Consider the following 25,677-nt stretch of genomic DNA (forward strand, 5'->3'; position numbering starts at 1 on the left):
GGGACTTTAGTTTTTTTTACCCCCACATTTTCCACTCGACAACACTCTCCCTTCTAATCTGTCTATGTGGTGTGATTTAGAAAACCAGATTTTTTTTTTGTTTATTAATAATGTAATTTAATATATTGTGCATAGAATTAACTTGTGGTGGTGGTGGTCCTATAATCATGTCGTGATTTAAGCTAATAATTTAACCAAGGGGTTTTCATACTTTTGATTGCGAAGGACTTTAAAATATGAATTTATTTAATTTTGTTGTCTTTATAATTTAAACGCAGTATAAATGAAGCACAAATTTGTATATATTATATATATTTTTTATTTCAAAGTATTATTGATGTCGTTATTTGGATTTGTTAAATTTTCTTTTTTTTTAATCAATTTTACAATTGGATTTTTAACAAGTATTGTGTGATCCTTTTTTAATAATTTAATCTGCTTTTTATGGTGGTGGTTCTTTAGCAGTCCCTTGTGAGCTGGAATTTATTTTAACATTTTATTAAACATTTTTTACAGACCCCAAGAGTCGAGAGGTGGTCCTCAATGCCTGTAAAGCCGTGGGCTCCATCAGCAACACCTCTTTTGACATTCGCTTCAACCCAGATATCTTCTCTCCAGGTATTGTAAATATTATATATGTGGATTGTGATTTGTCTTTTTGACAGTATATAGGCAGTGTTGGTCACATGACCTCACCTATCTCTTACAGGCGTACGGTTCCCTGATGACAGCACTGACGACATCCAGAAACAGAAGCAGCTTCTAAAAGATGCCGCAGCCTTCCTAGTGTCCTGCCAGATCCCCTCTTTTGTAAGTCACTAAACAATAACTGCCTTCTCAAATAAATGTATTAAGCATGAGGAAATGTAATAACCCATGTCATTTATAATGCACTACTGCTAATATGAAACGGCAAGCTAGAGCAGTATGATAGCTTTACAACTAAATTTACTATGATTATATTCGCAGGTAAAAGACTGTTTAGATCACAGCTCTTTGCCTATGGATGGAGCAACCATGACAGAAGCCCTTCATCAGCGTGGCATCAATGTGCGTTATCTTGGTACTGTGCTGGAGTTTGTGGACAACATGCCTGCAAAAGCACAACTTGAACACATCTATGTAAGTAAAGGATCATTTTAGATATCACAAAAATATATTTTTAATATTACAAAGACTGTTATAAAGACTATGCATTCGATTTGTTTTGTTTGTTCCTGCAGAGAATAGGAATCAGTGAACTGATCACCCGATGTGCAAAGCATATCTTCAAAACATATCTTCAGGTAAGATACTACTATTGTACATCGACAGGAAAAGACTGCATTTATTTAATTAAAAATACAGTAAAAACAGTACTATAGTGCACTCTTATGCTGCGTTCACACCAAACACGAATATGCGTCTAAATTCGCGCCTGCCGTGTCTAGTTATACGCGTGACCACTTTGTGTTCATTCGCGCATCAAGAGCGAAATCGACGCGCGTAAAAACAAAAGTTTGAAGCGAAATTTACGCGCGTCAGAGGCGAAAGTTTCAAACCCCGTTGGCGGCCATCTTTTTACAAGATGTCTGTTGTTGATCGGTCATTTATCGAGAGAGTCACCGCTCTGTATTTGCTCTGGAGAGCAGAACAGCGGCGTAGGGATCATCGTCGCCGTATTTGGGTCCACCAGACCCTTCGGAGGCGTTCGGCGAGTTTCATCACTTGCTCCAGGAGCTGCGCCTGGATGACGGCCGCTTTCAGCGGTACTTCCGCCTGTCCCGCACCCAGTTCGATGACCTGCTGTCCCGCATCGGAGCGAGGGGATTTCAGGAGCGGTGGAACTTCCCTCTGTGCGTTGGAGCAGTATATGATGACAGAATTTTCATTTTAAAAGTGAACTACTCCTTTATGTCATTCCTCCTTTGATGTATAATAATTCTATAGGTCTGTGCCATTTCTTTGTTCAGGTTATTACTGTAAAATCTGTTATTTATTTTTGTTTTGATGATAAATGGAGCCAGCCTCAAAGTATTTAACCTGTCCTGTGATTTCTTTATTTTCCTCACACAACACTGTCCAGACACACTAAAGTATACACACTATTATAGTTATTATTGTTCTGTTATTATTGTGACACACTACACTATAATAATGTTTCATACAATTAAGATTTGGATATGGAATAAATAGCATTCAATACAAAATGAATATGTGTCATATATGTGATAAAACACTTGCTTTGTTGTGCATTAGAACCGCACTAGGCATTTAGTATTCATGTTTCATATTTGAATGAGTGACTGCGGGCGGGCCTGCCGCCACAGCATCAAGCAGGCTCCTGATTGGTTAACGCGGCGCGAATTAACGCAGAAGTTCAGATTTTTCAACTCGGGCGGCGCGTAACGCGCCAGACGCTCAATTCGCGCGAACCATTCGCGAACGAGACAAATTCGCGTCTACCGCGCCGCGCTAAACGCCAATTCGCGCCGCAAGAACTCCAGACGCGCGTAAACGCGTCTTACCATTAACTTAACATTGAAATCACTCGCGCCAGACGCATATTCGCGTTTGGTGTGAACGCAGCATTATAACAATTACTTTTTTTCTGTTATTTTTATTTAATGTAAAATATTTTTTGCTATTATTTAAAGCTGATATTAGTGATTATAATTTATTATTATTATTTAACGCTGAATTTTCAGCAGCAGTTACTCCAGTCTTCGGTGTCACGTGATTCTTCAGAAATCATGATATGCTGATTTGGTGCTTATTTCTTATCATAATCAGCCAATAATAAGAGTAATAATAACAATAACAATAAAAATAAATAAATACATAATTAATTAATTAAATAATAATAATAATTATTATTATTGCTGTTATGGTTCATAATATAAGTAGTATTTTTATTATTAACTGCTACAAACATTAAAAAGTAAAATATAAATAATTTAGTATTTATTTAAAATATATTTACATATTTTCCTTTTTAATTTTACTAACAGCCAATAATAATAATAATATAATTAATATAATTATAAATAATACTATTATTATTGTTATAATTATTGATGTTGTTGTTAATATAAAAAGTAAAATATAAAATATAAATAATGTAATATTTATTTAAATATATATTTACATGTTTTCATTTTTAATTTTAGCATTCTAGCATTTTAGCATAGCAGGGAATAATAAAAAATATTATTATTATTATTATTATATTGCTGTTATTGTTAATATTAGTAGTAGCATTTTATTAATAACTACTACACACGTTTAAGTAAAATATAAATAATTGAATAATTATTTTAAATATATATTTACATATTGTTTTTATTTTACTAGCAGCCAATAATAATAATAATAATAATAATAATAATTATTATTATTATTATTATTATTGCTGTTATTGTTAATATTATAAGTAGTATTTTTATTTTTAATGACTATTACAAACATTAAAAAGTAAAATATAAATAATTTAATCTTTCTTTAAATATATATATATTTACAAAGTTTACTACTAGCAGCAAATAATAATAAAAGTAAATGCATGTAGTTGTAAATATTATTGTAATTATTATTATTGCTGTTATTGTATTATATAGTATTTTTTATTATTAATCATTATTACAAACATTAAAAAATACATACAATGATAAAAAAAATGTTAAATAGAGTTGTGCTGCTTAATATTAATTGTATTTTCAGGGTCCTTTAATAAAAAAGAAGTTCAAAGGAACAACATAAATTTTTTATTATTATTATTATAAATGTATTTTCTGTCAGTTATAATTCATTTAATGCATCCTTGCTGAGTAAAAAACCTATTTTACATACTGGCCCTAAACTTTGTGTGCCTTACTACAGAAATAAACCATGTACCATGGTATTATTCACATGGTTGTATTTCCAAAAAGAAAACATGGGCAATACCTTTGTACTTTTTTCTTTTTTAGTCGCTGTATATTATTTTAATAGAGGCATTTACCTTTGTTAATACTTGTGTTTGTGTTTTGCAGGGTGTGGAGCTCTCTGCTTTATCCGCTGCTGTGAGCCACTTCCTGAACTGCCTCTTGAGCTCTTTCCCAGACGCCGTGGCTCATCTCCCTGCGGATGAGCTGGTGTCCCGCAGAAAGAACCGTAAGAGACGTAACCGGGTCCCTGGTGGTGGAGACAACACAGCATGGGCCAGTTTGACACCGAGTGAGCTGTGGAAGAACATTACCTCTGAGGCACAGAGCTACTATCACTTCAATCTACAATGGTGAGAACTACTTGTATAGAAACACCAAACATTTAATTCACCTTGTGTGTATCCAAAAACTAATGGTGTTGTGCTTTTAATGTTTCACAGTGAAAGTGTGGACCAAGCAGTGGAGAAGTACGGTTTGCAGAAGATCACCCTGCTGAGGGAGATATCAATCAAGACGGGCATTCAGGTAGTGCTCTTATCGATCTGGCAGCTTGTCATTGAGGTGCTCTGTCAGGCCTGTAGAGACAAGGCTTTCCTTTGTGCTTCCCCTGCAGATCTTAATAAAGGAGTACAACTTCGACAGCCGCCACAAGCCGGCCTTCACCGAGGAGGACATCCTGAACATATTCCCTGTTGTGAAGCACGTCAACCCCAAAGCCTCTGATGCCTTCCATTTCTTCCAAAGCGGGCAGGCCAAGGTTCAGCAAGGTACCTTTACACACATCTTCATTGATGAGCTTTCACATATGATGGTTTTGAAATACTAATTATTGCATCCTCTGTTCTTAGGCTTCCTAAAAGAGGGCTGTGAGCTCATCAACGAGGCCTTGAACCTCTTCAATAATGTGTATGGAGCCATGCATGTGGAGATCTGTGCCTGTCTGCGCCTTCTGGCCCGACTCAACTACATCATGGGTGATCATCCTGAGGTACATCCTAAAAATGGGCAAACAGTCAAAAGCTTTAGTTAAAGGGATAGTTCACCCAAAAATGAAAATTACCTCATGATTTAGTCACCCTCAGGCCATCCTAGGTGTATATGTCTTTCTTCTTTCAGACAAATACAATAGGAGTTACATAAAAAAATGTCCTTACTCTTCCAAGCTTTATAATGAAAGTGAATGGCTGTTGAGGTTTTGAAGAAAAATAAAGTAGGTCCATTCATCATAAAAAGTGCTCCACATGGCTCTGGGGGGTGAATAAAGGCCTTCTGAAGTGAATCAATTTGATTGTGTATGAAAAATATCTGTATTTAAAACTTTATAAGCTGTAATCTCTAGCTTTGACTAACTGGTTGGTTCAAGAGAGAATGGCGTTCCAGCGAATGATGTAGAACGTAGGCTTAGCGTAAGCTCCAGTGAGAATATGCTTGACTCAAGACAACCTAGTCTGGTTTACAGAAAAGAAAAAACAGTCTCCTCTTGGCTTATATCAAAATCGTCCAATATTTTTCTTTACAAATCCACGTTTTGTACTTCTAATTCGCGGCTTTTGTTCTGTTTTCTCTTCTGTGGTTCTGCGTCATCATATGAAACGCCACTTTCTAATGTACGCACATATGACAGTTAACAGAAGCTAGAGAATGCAGTTCATAAAGTTTTAAATATAGATATTTTTCTTACAAAAACACATCAGTGCTTTAGAGGGCCTTTATTAACTTTCCGGAGCTGTATGGAGTACTTTTTATGATTGATAAACAGTTTATTGGACTATTGAATATTACCATCAATTTACTGCCATTATAAAGCTTGGATGAGCCAGGATATTCTTTTAATATAACTCTGATTGTATTTATCTGAAACAAGAAAGTCATATACACTTAATGGCTTGAGGGTGAATAAATCATGAGATAATTTTCATTTTTGGGTGAAGTATCCCTTTAAATTCTTTTACTAGATTTGTAGACAAATGCACTCATCTGTTAAGATGTTTAGTGCCTGTAAGATTTTTTTTTATTATAATTTTTAAAATAGAAATTAATACATTTTTATTCAGCAGGGACAAAGGACAGAAATTGATCAAAAGTGACAGTGTAGGCATTTTATAATGTTACAGAGGATTTGTATTTCAACTAAATGCTGTTCTATTGAGCTTACTATTTATCAAAAATCTTTAAGAGAAAATACAGTTATGTTTTCCAAAAAAAAATATAAAGCAGCACAACTGTTTTCAACACTGATTATAATAAATATTCCTGAGCACCAAAACAGCATATTACATAACGGCATATGATTTCTAATGGATCGTTTGACACTAAAGACTGGAGTAATGGCTGCTGAAAATTTAGCTTTGACATCATGGAACAAATTACATTTTAAAATATAGTCCAATAGAAAATAGTTATTTTAAATTGCAACAATATTTCACATAATTACTGTATTTTGTCAGTATTTTTTGGTTTTGAGACTAGTTTCTAAAACATTTAAACATCTTTTAAAAAACTTAAACCACAAAACATTTAAATAATAGTTAATATATTTATTATTTTGAAACGGATGCATAGGAAAACCAGCCGAGTACCCAGCATACATGTGAACTACATTTTTTCCCCTCAATGTATATTTTCCTTTTTTTACATCACAAGATTTTTCCTCTCTATTCAAGGCTCTGAGCAACCAGCAGAAGGCTGTCCTGATGAGTGAGAGAGTGCTGGGTATTGAACACCCCAACACTATTCAAGAATATGTAAGTATCTCCATCATTTCCTATACATTTTATAACAGCTGCTTGCTCAGAAAATGCACAAATGTGACCATGGACCAAAACCAGTAATAAGAGTCAATTTTTTTTTTTTTAATTAAGAGTTACACATCATCTGAAAGCTGAATCAATAAGGACAATATTTGACCAAGTTACAACTATTTGAAAATCTGGAATCTGAGGGTGCAAAAAAAGAGATAAATTGCCTTTAAAGTTGTACAAATGAAGTTCTTAGCAATGCATATTACTAATCAAAAATTAAGTTAATGATCTTTACTTAATATCCTAAAGATTTTTGGCATAAAAGAAAAATCAATCATTTTCACCCATACAATGTATTTTTGCCAATTTTTACAAATATACCAGTGCTACTTACGACTGGTTTTGTGGTTCAGGGTCACAAATATTTAACTACAAATGAAAATAATAAATGAACCTCAACTGTTTCTGTGATCTATAAATTCTTTCTTTGTTCTCCACAGATGCACTTAGCTCTGTACTGCTTTGCCAATGGCCAGCTGTCCACTGCCCTGAAGCTGCTGTACCGCGCTCGCTACCTCATGCTTGTGGTGTGTGGGGAAGACCATCCTGAAATGGCTCTGCTCGATGTAAGCCTTTGATTCAGAACCTATATTCATCCTTAAGAGTGTACTGAGTATCATGTTGATGTTAGCCCTGAAAGGCTGACGAAAGGAAATTGAATTCCTGTAGTCACTTAAATTGAGTCTTGTGGAGCATAGCCAACCGCTCACTGTTATTCTTTCTCTCTGACGTAGAGCAATATTGGTCTGGTGCTTCATGGTGTGATGGAGTATGACCTGTCTCTGCGTTTCCTGGAAAACGCCCTGGCCATCAATTCCAAATACCATGGGACACGATCCCTGAAAGTTGCTCTCAGGTATATACGCCTGACTACACACTAGTTCAAATCATTGGTCTCAGATGCATCAAAAATATGTAGTAATGTTCATCTCTGTTCTTCTGCAGTCATCACCTGGTGGCCAGAGTAAATGAGAGCAAGGCCGAGTTCCGCTCTGCACTGCAGCATGAGAAGGAGGGTTATACCATATACAAGAACCAGGTACAACCAACCATATATGCACAGTATATTGGACCTGCTATCGAGTCTAGATTAGACCTCAATATGTGTGACCAACCCTGCATTAGAGAATGTTAATAAATGTTAATGCCAAAACAATGTACGTGTTTAAGGTTGGTGAAGCTCATGAGAAGACGAAGGAGAGCTCAGAGTACCTGAAGTACCTCACGCAGCAGGCTGTGGCTCTACAGAGAACCATGAATGAGATCTACAAGAACGGATCCAATGCCAGTATAATGCCTCTCAAGGTCAGTCACACCTCAGCCATTCTGGCCCCATACGGCTGAAACTACTGTTTCATGATCTTACCAGGATGTTTGTTGATGGCTTATTTTGTTTCTCTCTGTTTGTCTCTGTAGTTTACGGCACCAAGCATGGCCAGTGTTCTGGAACAGCTTAATATTATCAATGGCATCATCTTTATTCCGTTAAGGTGAGCAAAGGTTTTTACACCATTTTGTTTTAGTCAAAAAATTGTTTTGGTCTTTTGGATAAATATATCTATTAAAGGGAACCCTGGTTATTCAATTTTTTATACATATTTTGGACTGTGAGGGGTGCCATTATATTGATGACATAAAATTGTTGCACTCGATGAGCTACTGGCACACAACTCGGAAAATAAAATGCTGATACGATGACCACAGCTACTGAAAGAGCTTACAGGTGGTGATGTATATAAGCGCAGGCTTAAAGCCAAATGGCATACCATTGATTTTTCTCCACAAGGACTCTAAACGCCCCTGGATATCGAGTGAAATCCACGCTGAGAAACTCTGTGGCTGCAGCGTCGTGACAAGCGTCGGCATGTTTACATCCTGCCAGGATGGCATCTAGCGTTTCTTGTCTCTGCCATCTTTAAGCTCTTTCTGTAACTGTGGTCTACTAAAAGCCTCAGAGACATTAGGGCTAAAGTGGAGAGAACAAAGATGCTGGTCTTTAGGAAGTTTTATTCGTCCTCAGGCGTCTTCCCATTCTTTTCTCCTCTTCTTATCACTAGGAAAGTATTGAAGACTTTTTCTTGTTTTTTTTGTTGCCCTTTGACGAGAAATTACAAGCAAAAAACACACAATGTGGCACTGTATCATTATTTTTTTGCGGTAAAAATGACGACAGGTAGCACCAGTAGCTCACAGAGTGCAACCATTTCACTTCATTGAAATAATAGTGGCCCCATAGTCCGAAATATGTATAAAACGATGTAAATTTTGTAAATAACGTAAAATCATTCATGGGTTTTCTACTATTCTATTTTATAGTCCTTTTTATTCTACTCTACATACACATTTTTCAACTTTGTTAATAATTAGTCTTTTTGTCTAAAACTGCTTGGTGAACTAAATTTTTGTCAGTAATTTTGATAATTCAGAGTAATATTGACAAATATTGCAAAGAATTGCAGTTGAAGTCAAAAGTTTCTACAAAATGTTAATTATTTTACAGAAATAAGAGGGATCATACAGGTTATTTTTTATTTAGTACTGACCTGAATAAGATATTTCACACAGAAAATAATAGTATTTATGAAAATTACTCTGTTCACTGATGCTCCTAAAAGAAAACACAATGCATTAAAAGCCAGGGATGTAAACTTTTGAACACAATAAAGATGTGTACATTTTTCTTATTTTGCCTAAATAACATAGTTTTCTCATTTAGTACTGTGCTTCAGAAGTTACAGAAGATACATAAGATGTTTCCAAGAAGGCAAAATAAGTTCGATTTACCCCGATCTTCAAATTCCAAAAGTTTTTACCCCCGGCTCTTAAAGGAACACTCCACTTTTTTTGGAAATAGGCTCATTCTCCAACTCCCCCCGAGTTAATAAATTGAGTTTTACCATTTTGAAATCCATTCAGTCATTCTCATGTTCTGGCGATATCACTTTTAGCATAGCTTAGCATAAATCATTGAATCCTATTAGACCAGTAGCATCGTGTTCAAAAATGACCTATTTAAAACTTGACTCTTCTGTAGTTATATCATGTACTAAGACCAGCGGAAATGTAAAGCTGCGGTTTTCTAGGCCGATAAGATTAGGAACTACACTCCCATTCCGGCGTAATAGTCAAGGAAGTTTGCTGCCTTAATATGGTCTAAGCAGGCGCAGTAATATCACACAGCGCCTGAAATTAGTTCCCAGCTAGGTAACTTCCAATATGACCGGCACTAAGTTTGTGTAATTCCGGTTGTTGCAGCTGTCAGAGCTGCAGCTGGTAAATTGTTAGTGGCTGGATTTACCTGTGTGTGATTAGCTATGGTTATGTGCGTTGTAAGGGGCTGTGATAGTAAGTCGAAGACGTACTCTACTACCATGTTTCATTGAATTCCCACGAAAAAAAAGCAATTCCGACTAATGAATCAATGGCTGGCTGCTCTGAACATAGATCTCAAAACACCGTTAGAAACGATCAAGAAATGGCGTGTTTGCTCCGAGCATTTTGAACCAGATGACTATTTGGATAGTTTTACCGGTACTAAAGGACACGGCCATCCCAACAATCTTCAGAGTACAGACAGGACAACGAGGAGCATCGCCCATGGCTGTAAGTGTAACATAACTAATTGCTATTGTTGTTGGCTAACGTTACCTGTGAAATGCAACCCCTGATGACTAGGTTTGGGCGAACAGTTGGCTTACAGTATTTGCTATGACCAAATTCCACGTGTGATTGCAAAAGAAAGTTATTGCGAACAGTCGGTGGTGTTTTAAAGTGAGTTTTGAGTAAAAGTGTACATCATGAATATAAGCCTGAAAATGCAAACTGACAGTATGCATTCAAAATCTTTATATTATATATTGTAGTGGTTGCAGCGATAACTTACTCTTGCGACAGCTGGCCATTAGGTCCACTCGGCGTGTGACGTTTTTCCAGTTTATTTTGTCAAACCGGAAAAAAAAAATCTACTGCAAGATGCAGCATTGCAAGTCCTCGGATGTTGCGACACATGCCACTTCCTCATCAGGTAGATCGACCCTTGCTATCGATGGCAATACCAGAATGGCAATACCAAAGTCACGTTGGATATGATGATGGAAGTAAGCATTTCCACATGTGCTGTGTGATATTACTGCGCCTGCTTCTGCCATGTTACAGCAGCAAACTTCCTTGACTATTAGGCCGGAATGGGAGTGTAGTTCCTAATCCTATCGGCCTAAAAAGCCGCAGCTTTACATTTCCGCTGGTCTTAGTACACAATATAACTGCAGAAGAGTCAAGTTTTAAATAGGACAAATATCGAAACTCGTTGGTCATTTTTGAACGTGATGCTATTGGTCTAATAGGATTCAATGATCTATGCTAAGCTATGCTAAAAGTAATATCACCAGAACAGGAGAACATCTGAATGGATTTCAAAATGGTAAAACTCAACTTATTAACTCAGGGGGAGTTGGAGAATGAGCCTATTTCCAAAAAAGTGGAGTGTTCCTTTAATGTGTCCTTTTTCCTTCTGGAGCATCAGTGAGCATTTGAACCTTCATTAATAGTTGCATCTTGAGTTTCTCAGTTGTCCTCAGTGTGAAAAGCTGGATCTCAAAATCATACAGTCATTGTTGGAAAGGGTTCAAATACACAAATCTGAAAATTCAAAGAATTTGTGGGACCTGAAAGATTTTTCTGAAGAACAGCAGTGGGTTTAACTGTTCAGGACAAACAAGGGACTCATGAACAACTATCACTAAACAAACAAAAAAAAAAACAGCTGTGGATCATTCAGTTAACAACACAGTATTAAGAATCAAGTGTATGTAAACTTTTAAACTGGGTCATTTTTATGAATTCATCTATTTTCTCTTGTGGACTAAATGTAAACGTCTTCTATGTGAAATATCTTATTCAGGTCAGTACTAAATAAAAAATAACGTGCATTTTGTATGATCCCTCTTATTTTGACTTGACTAAACTGTATTTGCATTGATATATTTTGGCTGATTCTTCTTGATTCTTCACACAGCCAAAAGGACCTGGAGAATCTGAAGGCTGAGGTGCAGAGACGGCAGCTGATGCAGGATTCTGGGAAAATCGAGGAACAGCAGGGCGGTCAGTTAGAGCTGGACGACAAGCTGCCTGTGGACGATTAACAACCTAAACCGTACAGCACCTCTCCATATGAGGAGGACACAATGCAGCAGCCATCTGTTTGAACCTGTGGACCTGAGAACTGAGCTGTCTAATCTAACCAATTCACTTTGAGCATAACGGGGAGGGAAGAACCAGGAACAGGCGACAAAATAAAGTGTACAGATTGTAGTTTGTAGCTGTAAAGAGAACGAAAGCCGATGTTTTACACGTGCAATTCAACAACACGACCTCTCAAGGTCTACCAGAGGAAGCGGAAAACGATCGTTCCTCTGTGAGTTTGCACAGATGAGGCTGGAGGTGACCAAGGAATACCATGACATTTTATACCAGAGCCTTATCCATCCATCCATCCATCCATCAATCATCCCCATCTCTTTCCTTCTCTTATGAGCCTAGGATAACCACAGTCCGTCCCAAACCAATCCACGAGTGTAGAGAGATCCTAAAAACACACCTCCCTATCTGAAACTCAGGTGATTTCTACACTGCGCACCAGAAGAGAGATGTTCACCATTCGCCGTTCAATTCAGCAGAGAATCCCGGGCTTAAGAATGTAAACCCTAAAGGTCTAGTCTCAGGACCGAATGCTAGTATTGTGTCCCATACGTTATTTCTACGCTCGCCGTGGCTGCTGCCTTTAGACAAAAACGGATTGATGCAACTTTACAGACGCCAGTTCTCAGCCAATCATTTTAGATCGGTGGCGCCTGTAAAACAAGGAATCTTTTTGTAAAAGTACACGAGAAGCCATTAGATCTTTCATGTAAACGTTAATTTAAGCCATGTCTGTTTTATAGAAATACATTGGGAAGCTGTATAAAGCTTTGTCATTGGGGTTAGACAGGTACTTGATTCTTTTTGATTGAAATACTGATTTGAAATGTCCAGCTTGAGTTAGGCTGTCGTGTTGAAACTCTTTTTCACTTTAAAAGTGTGTATGTGTGCGTGTCTATGTATGTATGTCTCTTTATGGCTGTCCATGCTAGCGGATTCAGAGGATTCCTCCAAAGCTGCTGCAACAGAACAATATCGTGATGATATTTTTATACGTACATCATTGATAACGGATGGACTCGTGCAACCTGTTAAGGCGAAGATGTGAAAATGTGCTACTAATATGGTTTTCCAAATCCGTTCAGTATATTCTCTTTAGCACAAGACTTGTTTGGTTCCTCCCTAGCAGTATTTATTGCACTTTCCAGTGCCGTTTTTTTGCCTGGTCTCACAAAGGACCAGCAAAAGAGGAATAAGATGAGGCTGCTTCAATGTAACATACCAAAAAAAAGATCAAGGATGATGTGTTTGCTTGTGTACATGCTTTGTGTGTGTCCTGCAAATGTCAAAAAAAATGTTGTTGCTGTGCATAAGTGTATGAAGCAATATGCTGGAACTAAGTGCACCTTGGATTATGCACATGGATGCAAGAGAACTGCTAGCCTGGTTGTATTTCCCTATAAAACTAAGTAAAATTGTTTAAAAAATGGTTTGTCTCTGAAACGTGGTGGGGGAAAAAACAATGTAATAGATATTTATTAACAAGAATATGTAATTATGTGTGCGATGTGTGCCTATTTAAGCTTATACAACTCAAAAGGTTGGACAAACCATGTTTCTTTCATCTATGCTTAATCATTTCTTAATGGATTTCGCAATTTAGAAAGCTTGGATGTTGGACAGTTCTTAAGTATCTACTTCAGTACCTTTAGGTGCCACATGGGTGTGCTGTAGTCAATATATTCATTGGTAATGGACATAAACTCAATTTTAAGATGTTGCATTAGAATAAACTAGATTTGAATCAAAATATAGGATCTTAAGTATTTACCAACACAATGCCATTTTATGAACTGAAGGGTTAATGAGGAAATCCTGTCTCTAGCTTGTTCTTGAGCCAGACACTTAACCTCAGCTTTCTCCTGGGCTTTGGTTTATGAAACATAAGTAACCAATCTGCAGTCACGAATGTTAAATATGATCTTAATTGAATATATTCAAGCTTCCATAGTTGCACATCTCATAGTGAACGAACCAGTGGTTCAATTTAACGCAACAATCATTTTCATAATTAAAAACGGTCACCAAATCTGTGATGTGTTCATGTTATGTAGCAAAGCAACATGTCAATTCAAGATTTCAATAACTGCTTGCATGACGAACCAATTTGATGTAATCTAGATGCTCAGTAGCCTATTTTTAGAAAGGTTTGGGTTTTATTGACGACAAAGATGCGGAAACACAATGGTTTTTTTTTATAATGTTTAATTTGAAGTGTCTTGAATGTCTTCCTGGGTATAATATTCATCAAATTACAGTTTAATCACAAATGTGAATGTTTCTGTGTGAAAGCGTGCATATAAAACAGAAAAGTAAATTTTTTTATTTTTAAATTATCTGAAGAAAACTTTAATCTATTACATCTTTGATCAAATTTTTGGCTGTACACCAGTAATTTTAAAGAGATATCACAATTAGGACACCTGCTACCCTCAGTCTGCAGCACATTTTGTTACATTTGCTCTAAAATAATCTGGAAAAATGTATTATAGACTAGAATATCAATAAAAAATGTCAGATTTTCAAGGAAATCTACATAGAGCAATATACAGTGCTCTGTTTCAGCTTCATCTGGTGTTGAACTGAACAAACATCACTTTCTTTTGGATTTCTATTTGTCTTCTGTATTCTGTTTTCGACATGAAATGTTTGTCATGCCCTTTGTGTGTTTGTTTTGGTTTCTTCAATGAGTGATACCTTATGTCAATTCTTCTAAATAAAAATCTAATTATTTTTGGTCCGAGTATCCTTTTTGTATTAAAACGAATAAAGAAACTAGAAAAGAACATGTGATTACATTCATTTAAATGTTGTGTATACTGTCAAAACACAAGAGTAAACATAAATGTAGGCTATTCGTTGTCTACAATAGTTGTGGTGTATAAACTTTATGTAGACTATAACAAACATAGACATAAATATTTTGTTTCAGGTGAATAAAAAGTTACATTCAGTGCCTGAATAATGTAAACTGGTTTGTGCACCTGACACAGGTGCTGTTTTGACTCAAATAGAGGTCGCACGCTCTGATTGTACCCAGATTAAAGTCATTGATGTTGCTCATGTGAAAAACTATTTTTCACGGTTTGTTTTTGTAGTATCTGCAATACTAAGTGATGAGGTGAATATTTATTTAAGAAACGCCCACAGTATTTGAAAGGAGGGTGTGAGATTGAAGGGCGTGCGCGCTCCCGCCTGCTGAAGTCAGCCCATGCGCGCTCCCGTGCCGTGTAGAGGCGAATGCGGCGCTGCAAGGAGGCAGACCCCGAGACTTCAGCCCCCCTTTTCAACACGAAAATAACACTTATTTCGCTCCTTACCAGCGTCTTCTGAGGAATAACATTCAGTGCTGACTCTGTAGGGTAAGAACAGCTCATTTGTGTCTTTCTTTGCGATTGTGTGAGATAAAAATCGCCGGTCGAAGTGGTGTTGTAGCTGTAAATTTTGCGCCTCCTTTTCTCGGTGTCTCAAAATGGCGGATGCGGCCGTTGGAGAAATACTTCAGCTTCTGTTTTTTCTCCTTTAGACGTGGATATATCAACAGCTCCGTTGGTGTGTATTGTGTGAACGTTATCGCTAGGAATATAAGAAATTATCCCGTTCAGGTCTGTAGTTTTAGCGACTCGTCAGAGGTGTGTTGTCGGCGATTCAACACGTCGTTTCATCAATGTCATGTTAGCTAGCAACAGTTGGCTAACGCCCGTGTCAACGCATACCTTTATTTTTCATCCCTAAACGTAAAACTCAACGTTGACCTTGCCGTCTGCAGTTGCGTTTTGGTAAATACCTAAAAAACATCACTCAAATGCTCGTTTTTGCTCTCTGCTGGTTGAGAATAAGGCTGATGTGGGAGGGATGTGTTGCAAAAGCTAGTGAACTTCCTACCTAGACAGCATATTTGAAGGTAGTATGATCTGTAGTTACTAACCTGACATGTTTAGTATTCACCAAAGCTTTATAATGATCAAACACCTTGGTTGTTTCTCAAAACATAATGAGATGGACAGCGTATTCGTTTACCACCTCAAGGTTATGACACACAACCAAGGAGTTTGACAATTATTAAGCTCGTTTGCGCATATAACATACCGGCATTAAAGTTAAGATGAAGATTTGGACTAGTCGAACCGGTACCTGTGCCGAGCTGGTCTCAAATGTAGGTCAGCTGATTCTTTGCATGCAGATGATGATCTGTCATGTTGTGATGTGATTAGCACTCCTGCAGTACCTAGCCATCTTTTCATCCCAACGATGTAGTGCTTTAATTTAAAGGCATGCACCTTGCATGCAAATATAAACATGCTGAAAAGGCAAGCGCGCGCATGTTGCTTATCAAGGTGTGAATGCTTTGAATAAATGTGGTGCCTTCGATGTTCTCTAATCGTTATGGTGCTAAGATATTGTGCCAAGTTTGCTGTACACTCCCTCTAGTTGTTTGACAGGTGTCATGGATGGCTGCTGATGATTGCAAGCATGTTATAGCTTGGCTTAGGTTCGCTGAACAGAATAATGAATGTACATTAAGACTCTCTTATGCCAAATTTACACGGCAAAGGTGGTACAGAAGTGCTTCTGCAGTGGCTTTTGGGTGTTTCTACTCGGACTGTTTAAAGGGACGGTTCACCCAAAAATGAAAATTACCTCTTGGTTTACTCGCCCTCAGGCTATCCTAGGTGTATATGACTTTCTTTTTGTAGATGAATACAATTGGAGTGATGTTTAAAAATGTCCTTGCTCTTTTTATGCTTTATAATGGCAGTGAATGGGTGTTGAGATTTTGAAGTCCAATAAAGTGCATTCATCCATCGTAAAAGTACTCCACACGGCTCCAGGGGGTTAATAAAGGCATTCTCAAGGCATCGAAGCGTATTTGTAAGAAAAATATACATATTTAAAACTTTATAAACAGTAATCTCTAGCTTTCACTGATTGTTGTGTGTTTACGAGAGAGTGGCGTTCCAAGAGATGACGTAGGATGTAGGCGTAGCATAAGCTCCAGTGAGAACATGCTAGTCCATATATAAAGTTTTGTTTACAGCAAAGGAAAACCAGTCTCCACCTTTTTGGCTTATACCGAAATCCTCCAACATCTTTCTTTACAAATTCTCATTTTGTACTTCTAATTCATGACCGATGTTTTGTTTTGCTCTCTCCTCCACATTTCCGTGTTCGCGGAAAGTTCAAAGGAACAGCATTTATTTGAAACAGCAGAAATATTTTGTAAAGTTATAAATTACTTTATGGTCACATTTGATTGCATCCTTGCTGAATAAAAGTATTAATTTCTTTAATACACTCTCAGTTTATTGAATAGCAGTGTATATGTGACCCTGGAACACTAACCAGTCATAAGGGTAATTTTTTTTTTTTTTTTTTTAAATTGAGATTTATACAGATTATAAAAAAGCTTTCAATTGAGGTATGGTTTGTTAAGATACACCTATCTGAGAATCTGAGGGAGCAAAAAAATCAAAATATAGAGAAAATCGCCTTTTAAGTTGTCCAAATTAAAGTCTTAGCATTGCGTATTACTAATCAAAAATTAAGTTTTATTTATTTATGGTAGAAAATTTATAAAATATCTTCATGGAACATGATCTTGACTTAATATCCCAATGATTTTTGGCATAAAAGAAAAATCTATAATTTTAACCCTTACAATGTTTTGTTGGCTATCGCTACAAATATACCCGTGCTACTTAAGACTAGTTTTGTGGTCCAGGGTCACATATATTAATAGTTTCTCTCTGAAACATTAATTTCAGTTCCTGGCATGACACGTCATGCTTTATAATAATGTGCTTTTACATTGTGATCTCAAGTTAGTGATATTCAGCTCACGTCTTTTGATCTTTTAAACTCTGTGCCATTCAGATGAGCTGCTACTCAGCATTCCCCTTAGTGGAAATGTACTGTGATCCAGTAATCATGGCAATTCCATCAAGGGAATGAGAAAAGTGATTATTAGTCCAAGCTTTATTGGCCGGCTGTCTTTACCAGCTTGCACAATTCCACAAAGAGGGATGTTTCCTTTTGCCATCTGTCTTAAGCTAAAGAAACTATTGAAATAACAGACTTGGAGGGAAATGCTGGTTGCAGATTGCACTTCTATCAATCAACATGTGTGTTGTATTAATCTAGTCTAGGTCCTTGTTGAATATATCTCATTATATTCATAATCATAAACAAACGGTGAAGACCAGAACACAGCAGATGCTTGATTTCTTTGTTTCATTCTTTGTCTTAATCACATGCTCTTGTTAGTGCTCAGCGTTGGTCTTTTTATAGCAGTACTGGATAATCACTACTGGATTGTTTTTGCCTCAGTTGTGTGGTTCGGCTGCACACAGACGGTTGCTAGAGACTCCTCCAAACCCTTGGCTGAAATAAGGCAGGATAATTGTGTGTTTGTAGAGTCCCAACAGGCAGTTTGCAATGACTGGGATGGAGGTGGCGTGGCAAGTACTGTTACTGTGGGTTTGGTTTCGCTCACTGGATGTGCGTCTGCAGAGAAGAGGTCATAATGTGTTTCGGTGCCAGTGGGGATCAGTAATGCTTTCACCATGGCAACTAAAAGCTCGGATGTTTGATGTGAAATGTAGATTTCAAGATGGTGGATCAATAAGATCTAGTCATTGTTTTTGATTCATTCGGTTTACATACTGGTCAGGATTATATGTTACAGCTCCGTTTGGTACGAGGTGTGACTTTGAGGTTTGAGAATGTATAAGCTTACAACTGCATTACAGTCTTTGTGGCCTGAGCTCGCTTTCTTGACCCAAATCTAATTTTCAAAGATTACAGTTAGTGTTGCAAAAGTCCCAAAGCACACTCTGATATGAAGCAACAAATATAGTGCTACTGGGAAATTGGGTCTGCTTGAATTGGATTCCCTCAACTGCTGTTAATGTTTTGCATGGCAAAGACTGAAACTACTCCTGTGTCATTACAGGTCCCATTTCAATAAAAGTCAAAAGAAAAGAAGAAATGAGATGGAGGATAAAGAGCTCTTGCTCTTTGCATATCATTCACATTCCTGGCATTGTCTCCTTCTGCCCTTGCTGTTAAAACACCCAGTTAAAAGGGGAAAAGAGATCTGGTGCACATCACGTGTAACGCTGCTGGGATTGGCAAGCCTACTGCTTCTCTGTATTTTTCAGTGATTATCTGAATCGTTGTAATGACAGGCCTGTCAGTGTATCAGAGCCTCTCTAGTCGTTCATAGTTCAAGTGGTGCTTAGGATCTGGCAATTTACAGATAAACGTTTCGCCCAGCAGGTCAATTGCTGATAAAGACTGTTCTCTGAATCTTATTAATAAAATTCGGTTTGAAAGCACGTTAACTCACTTGTTTGTTGTTCTCCTCATTGGTCTGTGGCTCAGTGCTGAACCTGTCAGATTTATGTGTGGGTAAATGTGTGGAATGTCTTTGAGTGTTCAGTGTTCACGGCTTGGGTGAGGAATGTGGTATGCTAACCTCTTGTTCGTCAGGAGTAGTCTCTTAGACCCCCTTATAGCAGGATACAGGTTTTAAGAGGCTTATAGTGTTTCCCCTTACACGTCTCAGGGTGCACTGACTCTAATGTCTGGATTAGCTGTTTATTAGGCAGGTTGTTTGTTTCCAGGGTGATATTTTTAATTTCACAATGAGACTTCCTGAACAGCGTAGACTTGAGTAGTGGTGTATAGGCATGGGCCGGTATAAGATTCTGACGGTATGATAACCTTGGATAAAAATATCACGGTTTCACGGTATTACGGTATTGTAATCACTGCTCTACAATGTTACATTTAAATGTCTGGGTAAAAAAAACAACCTTTTTTTCCCCAAACGGATTACAGTATATTTTATTTTAGGAAACATATAGAACATTTTGTAACATGGAACAGAAGGCAAAATAATTAAAATAAATAATTGAATCTTCTTAATTAAATTAAATTGCAGTCACTTGTGTTAAAGGTGCCCCGTGTAATATTTAAGATGATCTCTAGACAGTGGTGCAATAACTATGTTTTCAGGGGTGCATAAAGACCTTAATTAACCATTATGTTTTTATTAACATAGAATCAGCTTGCGAAAAAAACACTGACACAATGATGAACAAGTAATATTCACAATAACATAGTTTTATTGAATGATAAAGTTAATATAATTCCTTAAATTACATTTTAAAAGAAATCTTACTATTCGTTGCTATCACTATTCAAAAAAAAGGTGAGATTTAAATCCTGTATCGGCTTCCGTAGTTCTGTAAAGGGAGGGGTGAGCGGTACTCTGCTGCAATTCACAATCTCGCCGCTAGATGCCACAAAACCTACACACTGCACCTTTAACGTGACAGAAGGCTTAAAAGCAAAGACGTGATTTCACTTTAGCTTAATTGTTGTGCTAAAGTTCACAGAAACGTAAAATTAGAACATATAGTCTGCTATTCCCCACTCTGTGTTGTGGGGGTTCACCTCCTTTGGCCGTCCTGAACTTATATTACTGCTGAATCTCACTGACTGTGGATCACGTGCACAAACACAGACACGCGCCTGAGCACTAACCGGTGGGGGAGGGGCTGCATTGTTTTCTCTGCAGGGACGCACACACACAACCTAGTAGGGAGTCCTGCGCTTTCACTTTGACACAGAAAATGCGCATATCGTAGGAACGGTATAACTTTTTTGTTTCCGGTTTTGAAACCGTGACTTTTTCAAACCGCGGTAAACCTTGAAACCGGTTATCATCCCATGCCTAGTGGTGTATCATAACAGTACCCACTGTGGTTGTCTCAGTGCCAAAATTTTAGGACTTTTTTATCAGTGCAAATTAATCTACTGATACTTGATACTGATTTTAAACAATATTTAAACTCTGTGTAAGGGCAATTCAAAGAATTGTTTTTAAACACATTATAAATGTTAGAAATGTATTGCTGAAAACAAGTAACAAAGACTGTGAGTTATGTAATGCTGAATTGTGGAGTTAGACTGTTAAAGTTTTTTTTTGCTATTTTTGTGCACCAAAATAAATTCTTGGCCGAAGCTAAAAAATAATTAAACATAGGACAGAAGGGCGAAGATAGTTACTGAGCACGGTTTTTTGTGTTTTTTTCCCCCCATGTAGTAATGGGCGATATGCGATATAAACGATACAAAATTGGCCTACGATAGAGATTCTAATTCTATTGCACTATCGCGATAATGCATGTTTGATGATGCAATCTACCCGCGAAATTTACAGTAACGAGCTGCAGCCGGCTGCAACGCATCATCTTGAATAAACATGGCTGAAAGCGTCAGCGAAATAGAGGAGCTCGTGAAAAAGACTGGTGCAACCAGTACCGCCGCTCCCTATACGCAGACTAGGCTTGTAAGCACACGTGATGATGCGCAGCATCTGCGCCGCAACGCGCTCTCACCTCTGTTTACGGCTGCCTATTTGGCCAAAAATTATGATAATAATTGATGAACAATATGCCTGGTCCTGGAAAGAGACATCAACACTCCGGCGCCGAGAAACGAAAGAAAAATAAAGCCCAAGATGAAGCCCGTGCATCACTTTCAGGTACTTCATAATCCTGTGAAACTTTATATTATTCTGTCGACATTAATAATGTGTTTTAATGTCGATAATAATTTCACGACTAACGCATCTTTCTTAATATGAATACAGGCAGATCTAAGTAAACAAAATGACTTAAAATGCATTATATTAAAACACAGAGGCAATTATGATTATTGATTAATAATGACCATATAGTGTCATTAAATAACAGTGTTAAAATACAGTTTACATTACAATTTTAATAGAAATGCCTGAAAAGGGCACCAAAGGCCTGGTAAATGCAGTTGTTACACTTACATGATGATCGAATTCCTTGTTTAATATTGACCAAACATTTAATTAAAATATCCTCATAATCTTTCCTTTCATTTCCTCAACTAAAATATGTGGACATCATAACCCTTGTCTGCTTTATTGTCAAAAAGGCTTTATCATATGAAGAGCTCATTTACGACTTTGCCTCAAGAAAAAGCAGAAGTGTGCCTTTGTAAATTTTGAACTTTGGAAAGCTCCAGCAGATGACAGTGTTGATTTTATTTCAGTTTATTATGGTTTATTTTATTAAGATTTCACATTTTTAATTGTTTTATTAAAGTGTAATTTTAGTTTGTATTTTTTGCTGTAGAGCTACAATTGTAATTTATAAATGATACAATTTATTTATGTATTTACTATTTACTTTTATTTGAATAAAGTTCTATTTTGGCCCCTATAGTAGGTGTTTTTTTTATTATTTTATTTTTACTTCTGTAATATTTGGGAGAGGGGGCACAAAAGTAAATTTCTGCTTAGGGCACCCATTTGGCTAGCAGCGGCCCTGGGTGCAACATCTGATATTTGGACGTGGTTCGGCTTTAAGCCGTCCGACGAGCAGCAGCAAAATATACTCTGTAGAGTGTGTGGGGCAAAAGTTCCAGTTAAGAGAGGTAACACGACTAATCTGTTCTACCACTACATTTAGTTTATTTATCTGCAACATTGTGTTGTTTAATTACAGTTTTGCTTTTGCACAATAAATGTTCTCAAAACGACATGCAACGTTTCTTTATTTCTTTAAAAAAAAAAAAAAAAATTGCAGTTTGGCTTTCCTAAGGGTCTATGTAACCTGTTCTGAAATGGTTCTATTATAATTTATATATCGCAATATATATCGTTATCGCAAGAGGCTGCAATGTATATCGCAATATGGATTTTAGGCCATATCGCCCATCCCTACCCCCATGTATTTTTGCCATTTTTTTCACCATTGCATAAATTAAATAGCCAAAATGTGCTTTTTACAGTTTTACAAAACGACAATTTAAAAATATTTACTTAACACTGAACATTTTTAACTTTCTAGTAGACATTATAGCCTACCAACAAAGCACAATTTAACTTAAAATTAATATGTTAGTACAATAATATTCTTTTGCCATTTTAAGACCCCCTTCTTGAATCAGGCATGTGCTTTTTAATGTACAAATAAATGCAGCCTTGCTGAGCAAAGGAGAATGTTATGATAAATGTATTAATAGAGTTGTTGTAATGATTGTTATCATTATTTTTTATCTTACTTTTTTTATTTTATTTTACCGAGCAACAGTAAAATTACAATGCTAACATTTATGAATGTTGACTTATTTCGGCGGAAACCCACAAGAAGACCTTAGTACTACTTTTTGCTGACAGCAGCAGATTTATGAATGATTCTCATTACGCTGTTTCAGCGCAGATTTCCCTCTCGCTTTGGACTTCGAACCCTGGCTAATGAACTCGTGCAGTGCTGTCAGCATACATACAATTTGTATGTGTATTAAACAACATAACGTTCTGTTGTTTATTTTTTTACACATTGCCGACATGTTTGCTGCATTAGTGCGTGCCTCTATTTGATCGTGTCACGTCATTGTTCGGTATAATTTAATCAGCCTTTTTGCTTATTTGGCCAACCCTGAAAGAGTTTTTTTTTTTTTTTTTTTTTTTGCTATTTTCGGCCAAATTTCGGTTGCCGAACATGCGGTGCATCCCTAATTTTTGTTTAATATTTTTTTTGGGTGGGCCTGAAATCTTGTCTTGATGACGCATTGGAGCCACTGAGCTTGGGTCCTCCACTAACACTATAATAACTAGAGCACGTTAGCATCAGTGGTTCGCCCACTCAATCACAAGTTACTATCATTAACATTAGTTACCACAGCCCATAGTTTGCTTGCTAGCTATGTCTTCGTCATGTGAATGCATATTACCTGGTTGCGATCATTTACAAAACAGCTTGGTCATCCATTCAGGTTGTAGCGTATTTGACAGTAGAGAGAGGCGGCAGCTTTCCTGTGAGTGGGCGTGGCTTAGGGCCAACAGTGACAGTGTTAGAGAGCAAAGAATACTGCTGAAGATTTCAATAACTTTTTTTTTTTTTTACTTGTTTTATCATTTAAATTTGGCTGAATAGGTTAACACATTTTTCTGTGGTGTGACAAACTCAAAACACATTTAGTATTGCTTTACATGTACTGTATTAGCAACTAATATACTTTTGAACTAAAGCTGTCAAACGATTAATCACATCCAAAATAAGTTTTTGTTTACAAAATATGAGTGTGTATACCAATTATATTTATTGTGTATATATAAATACACAAACATACAGTATATATTTTGAAATATTTACATGTGTATATATTTATATTCATATCATTGATATTACATATAACTATTTTTAATATTTAAACAACATTTTTCTGATAATATACATGCACGTGTGTGTATTTATATTTACATAATAAATATGCACAGTACAAACACACATTATGTAAACAAATACTTTTATTTTGGATGCAATTATTTGTTTAACAGCACTATTTTTAACGCACTCCTTTATATTTATCATCTCACAATTCTGACTTTTGTAAGAGCAAGTTTATATCTCGTTTTTCGATTTAACTCAACAATATTGAGTTTGTCCATTCTGAGAGGGAAAAAGTCAGAAGTATGGGATGTAAACTCAAAAGAGAAAATGGCGAGTTTATTTTTCTTATCAGAATCGTGAGATTCAATCTTGGAATTGCGAGAATAAAGTCAGAATTTTGAAATATACCTCAATTATACCTTTTATTCCATGGCTTCCATTGACTGCCACTTAAACTCTCATTTTCATCATCACTGTTTGCAAACACTGAATTGGTGTATAGACCAATTTATAGTACACGTCACAGTTACGTCACTTGCACATTGTGGTGGCAGACAAAACTGGAAAAAGTGGCGTGAAATGGGTAAAATCTATGAAATAAGAGAAAAAATGTTTGTTGTCCCTTTGGATGTCAGAATCGGAATGCAAATAACTTTTTATAGAATACTGTCATCAAAGATGCCATTTAAAGCTAAACGCAGATGTTTAATCAGACACGATTATTGATGAAACCTGCTGTTATTACTGTACTTTTAAAGCATAAATTTGCTTTAAACATCAGGTTTACATAATATTCACACATGCAGTTCATAGGGGACATTGAATTAGCCCTACAGTTACAGCATGAAATACAATTAAACCTAACATTTACCTATTTTATCTCACAATTCTGACTTTTTTTTTTATTGTAAATGCAAGTTCATATCTCCTAGTTCAGACTTCGTAACTCAAATTAACCCAACAATAGTGAGTTTGTCAATTCTGAGAAAAAAAGCCTGAAGTGTAGGATATAAACTCATGATTCTGAGCCAAGGGGAAAGGAGAGAATGAGTTGTTTTCTTTCAGAATTGAGATATAATCTCGGAATTGCTAGAATGAAGTTAGAATTTTAAAATACAAACTCAGATTTACCTTTTTTTTTTTTTTTTTTTTTTTTTAATTCAATTCCATGCTTTCCATTGACTGCTATTTGAAAACTGTCATTTTCTGCCACCAGATAGGCTTTTGATAGTGAAATAAGATTTTGGCTGTATTTGCCGCCTTGTCCCATCTGTTTTATGTTTACTCAAAGAAAATTGACTGTTTACACTTTATTATATCAGTCACACTGTGAGATAGGTATTATGTATCAGGTAGTGGATGATTCCCAGCTTTGGCTTGTAGTGTGTTCTTGGCTTTAGTACTATTGTGATATGGCCTTTCTCTCTATAGTCTTTCTATAGTAGCAGTACTTTTGCCATCCTGACTACATGGTGATCTCTCTTTTAGCTGAGAGAAATTTAGAGTCCTGCTTGTTGCTGTCAAACTGTGTATCTCACTAGACTGCAGAAGTAG

At 36.6% G+C, this 25,677-nt stretch overlaps 2 protein-coding genes across 4 annotated transcripts in view; both read left to right on the plus strand.

The window, feature by feature from the left end:
• Positions 1 to 14,635, plus strand: part of cluha (clustered mitochondria (cluA/CLU1) homolog a) — a 30,299-nt gene extending 15,664 nt beyond the window's left edge. For all 3 annotated transcript variants that reach the window (XM_073817644.1, XM_073817645.1, XM_073817646.1), the window contains exons 12-26: positions 517 to 618; positions 710 to 810; positions 970 to 1,122; positions 1,224 to 1,286; positions 4,011 to 4,255; positions 4,346 to 4,430; positions 4,519 to 4,672; positions 4,754 to 4,893; positions 6,569 to 6,649; positions 7,147 to 7,272; positions 7,441 to 7,562; positions 7,652 to 7,745; positions 7,877 to 8,011; positions 8,123 to 8,196; positions 11,721 to 14,635. In XM_073817644.1, coding sequence (XP_073673745.1) covers positions 517 to 618; positions 710 to 810; positions 970 to 1,122; positions 1,224 to 1,286; positions 4,011 to 4,255; positions 4,346 to 4,430; positions 4,519 to 4,672; positions 4,754 to 4,893; positions 6,569 to 6,649; positions 7,147 to 7,272; positions 7,441 to 7,562; positions 7,652 to 7,745; positions 7,877 to 8,011; positions 8,123 to 8,196; positions 11,721 to 11,847 — 1,802 coding nt within the window. In that variant the 3' untranslated portion in view covers positions 11,848 to 14,635. The remainder of the gene's footprint in view (positions 1 to 516; positions 619 to 709; positions 811 to 969; positions 1,123 to 1,223; positions 1,287 to 4,010; positions 4,256 to 4,345; positions 4,431 to 4,518; positions 4,673 to 4,753; positions 4,894 to 6,568; positions 6,650 to 7,146; positions 7,273 to 7,440; positions 7,563 to 7,651; positions 7,746 to 7,876; positions 8,012 to 8,122; positions 8,197 to 11,720) is intronic.
• Positions 14,636 to 15,127: 492 nt separating this feature from the next.
• Positions 15,128 to 25,677, plus strand: part of pafah1b1a (platelet-activating factor acetylhydrolase 1b, regulatory subunit 1a) — a 52,481-nt gene continuing 41,931 nt past the window's right edge. The window contains exon 1 of the mRNA XM_073817923.1: positions 15,128 to 15,264. The gene's annotated coding sequence lies outside the window, so the exon portion shown is untranslated. The remainder of the gene's footprint in view (positions 15,265 to 25,677) is intronic.

Source organism: Garra rufa, chromosome 14, assembly GCF_049309525.1.
Source record: "Garra rufa chromosome 14, GarRuf1.0, whole genome shotgun sequence".
NCBI lineage: Eukaryota > Metazoa > Chordata > Actinopteri > Cypriniformes > Cyprinidae > Garra > Garra rufa.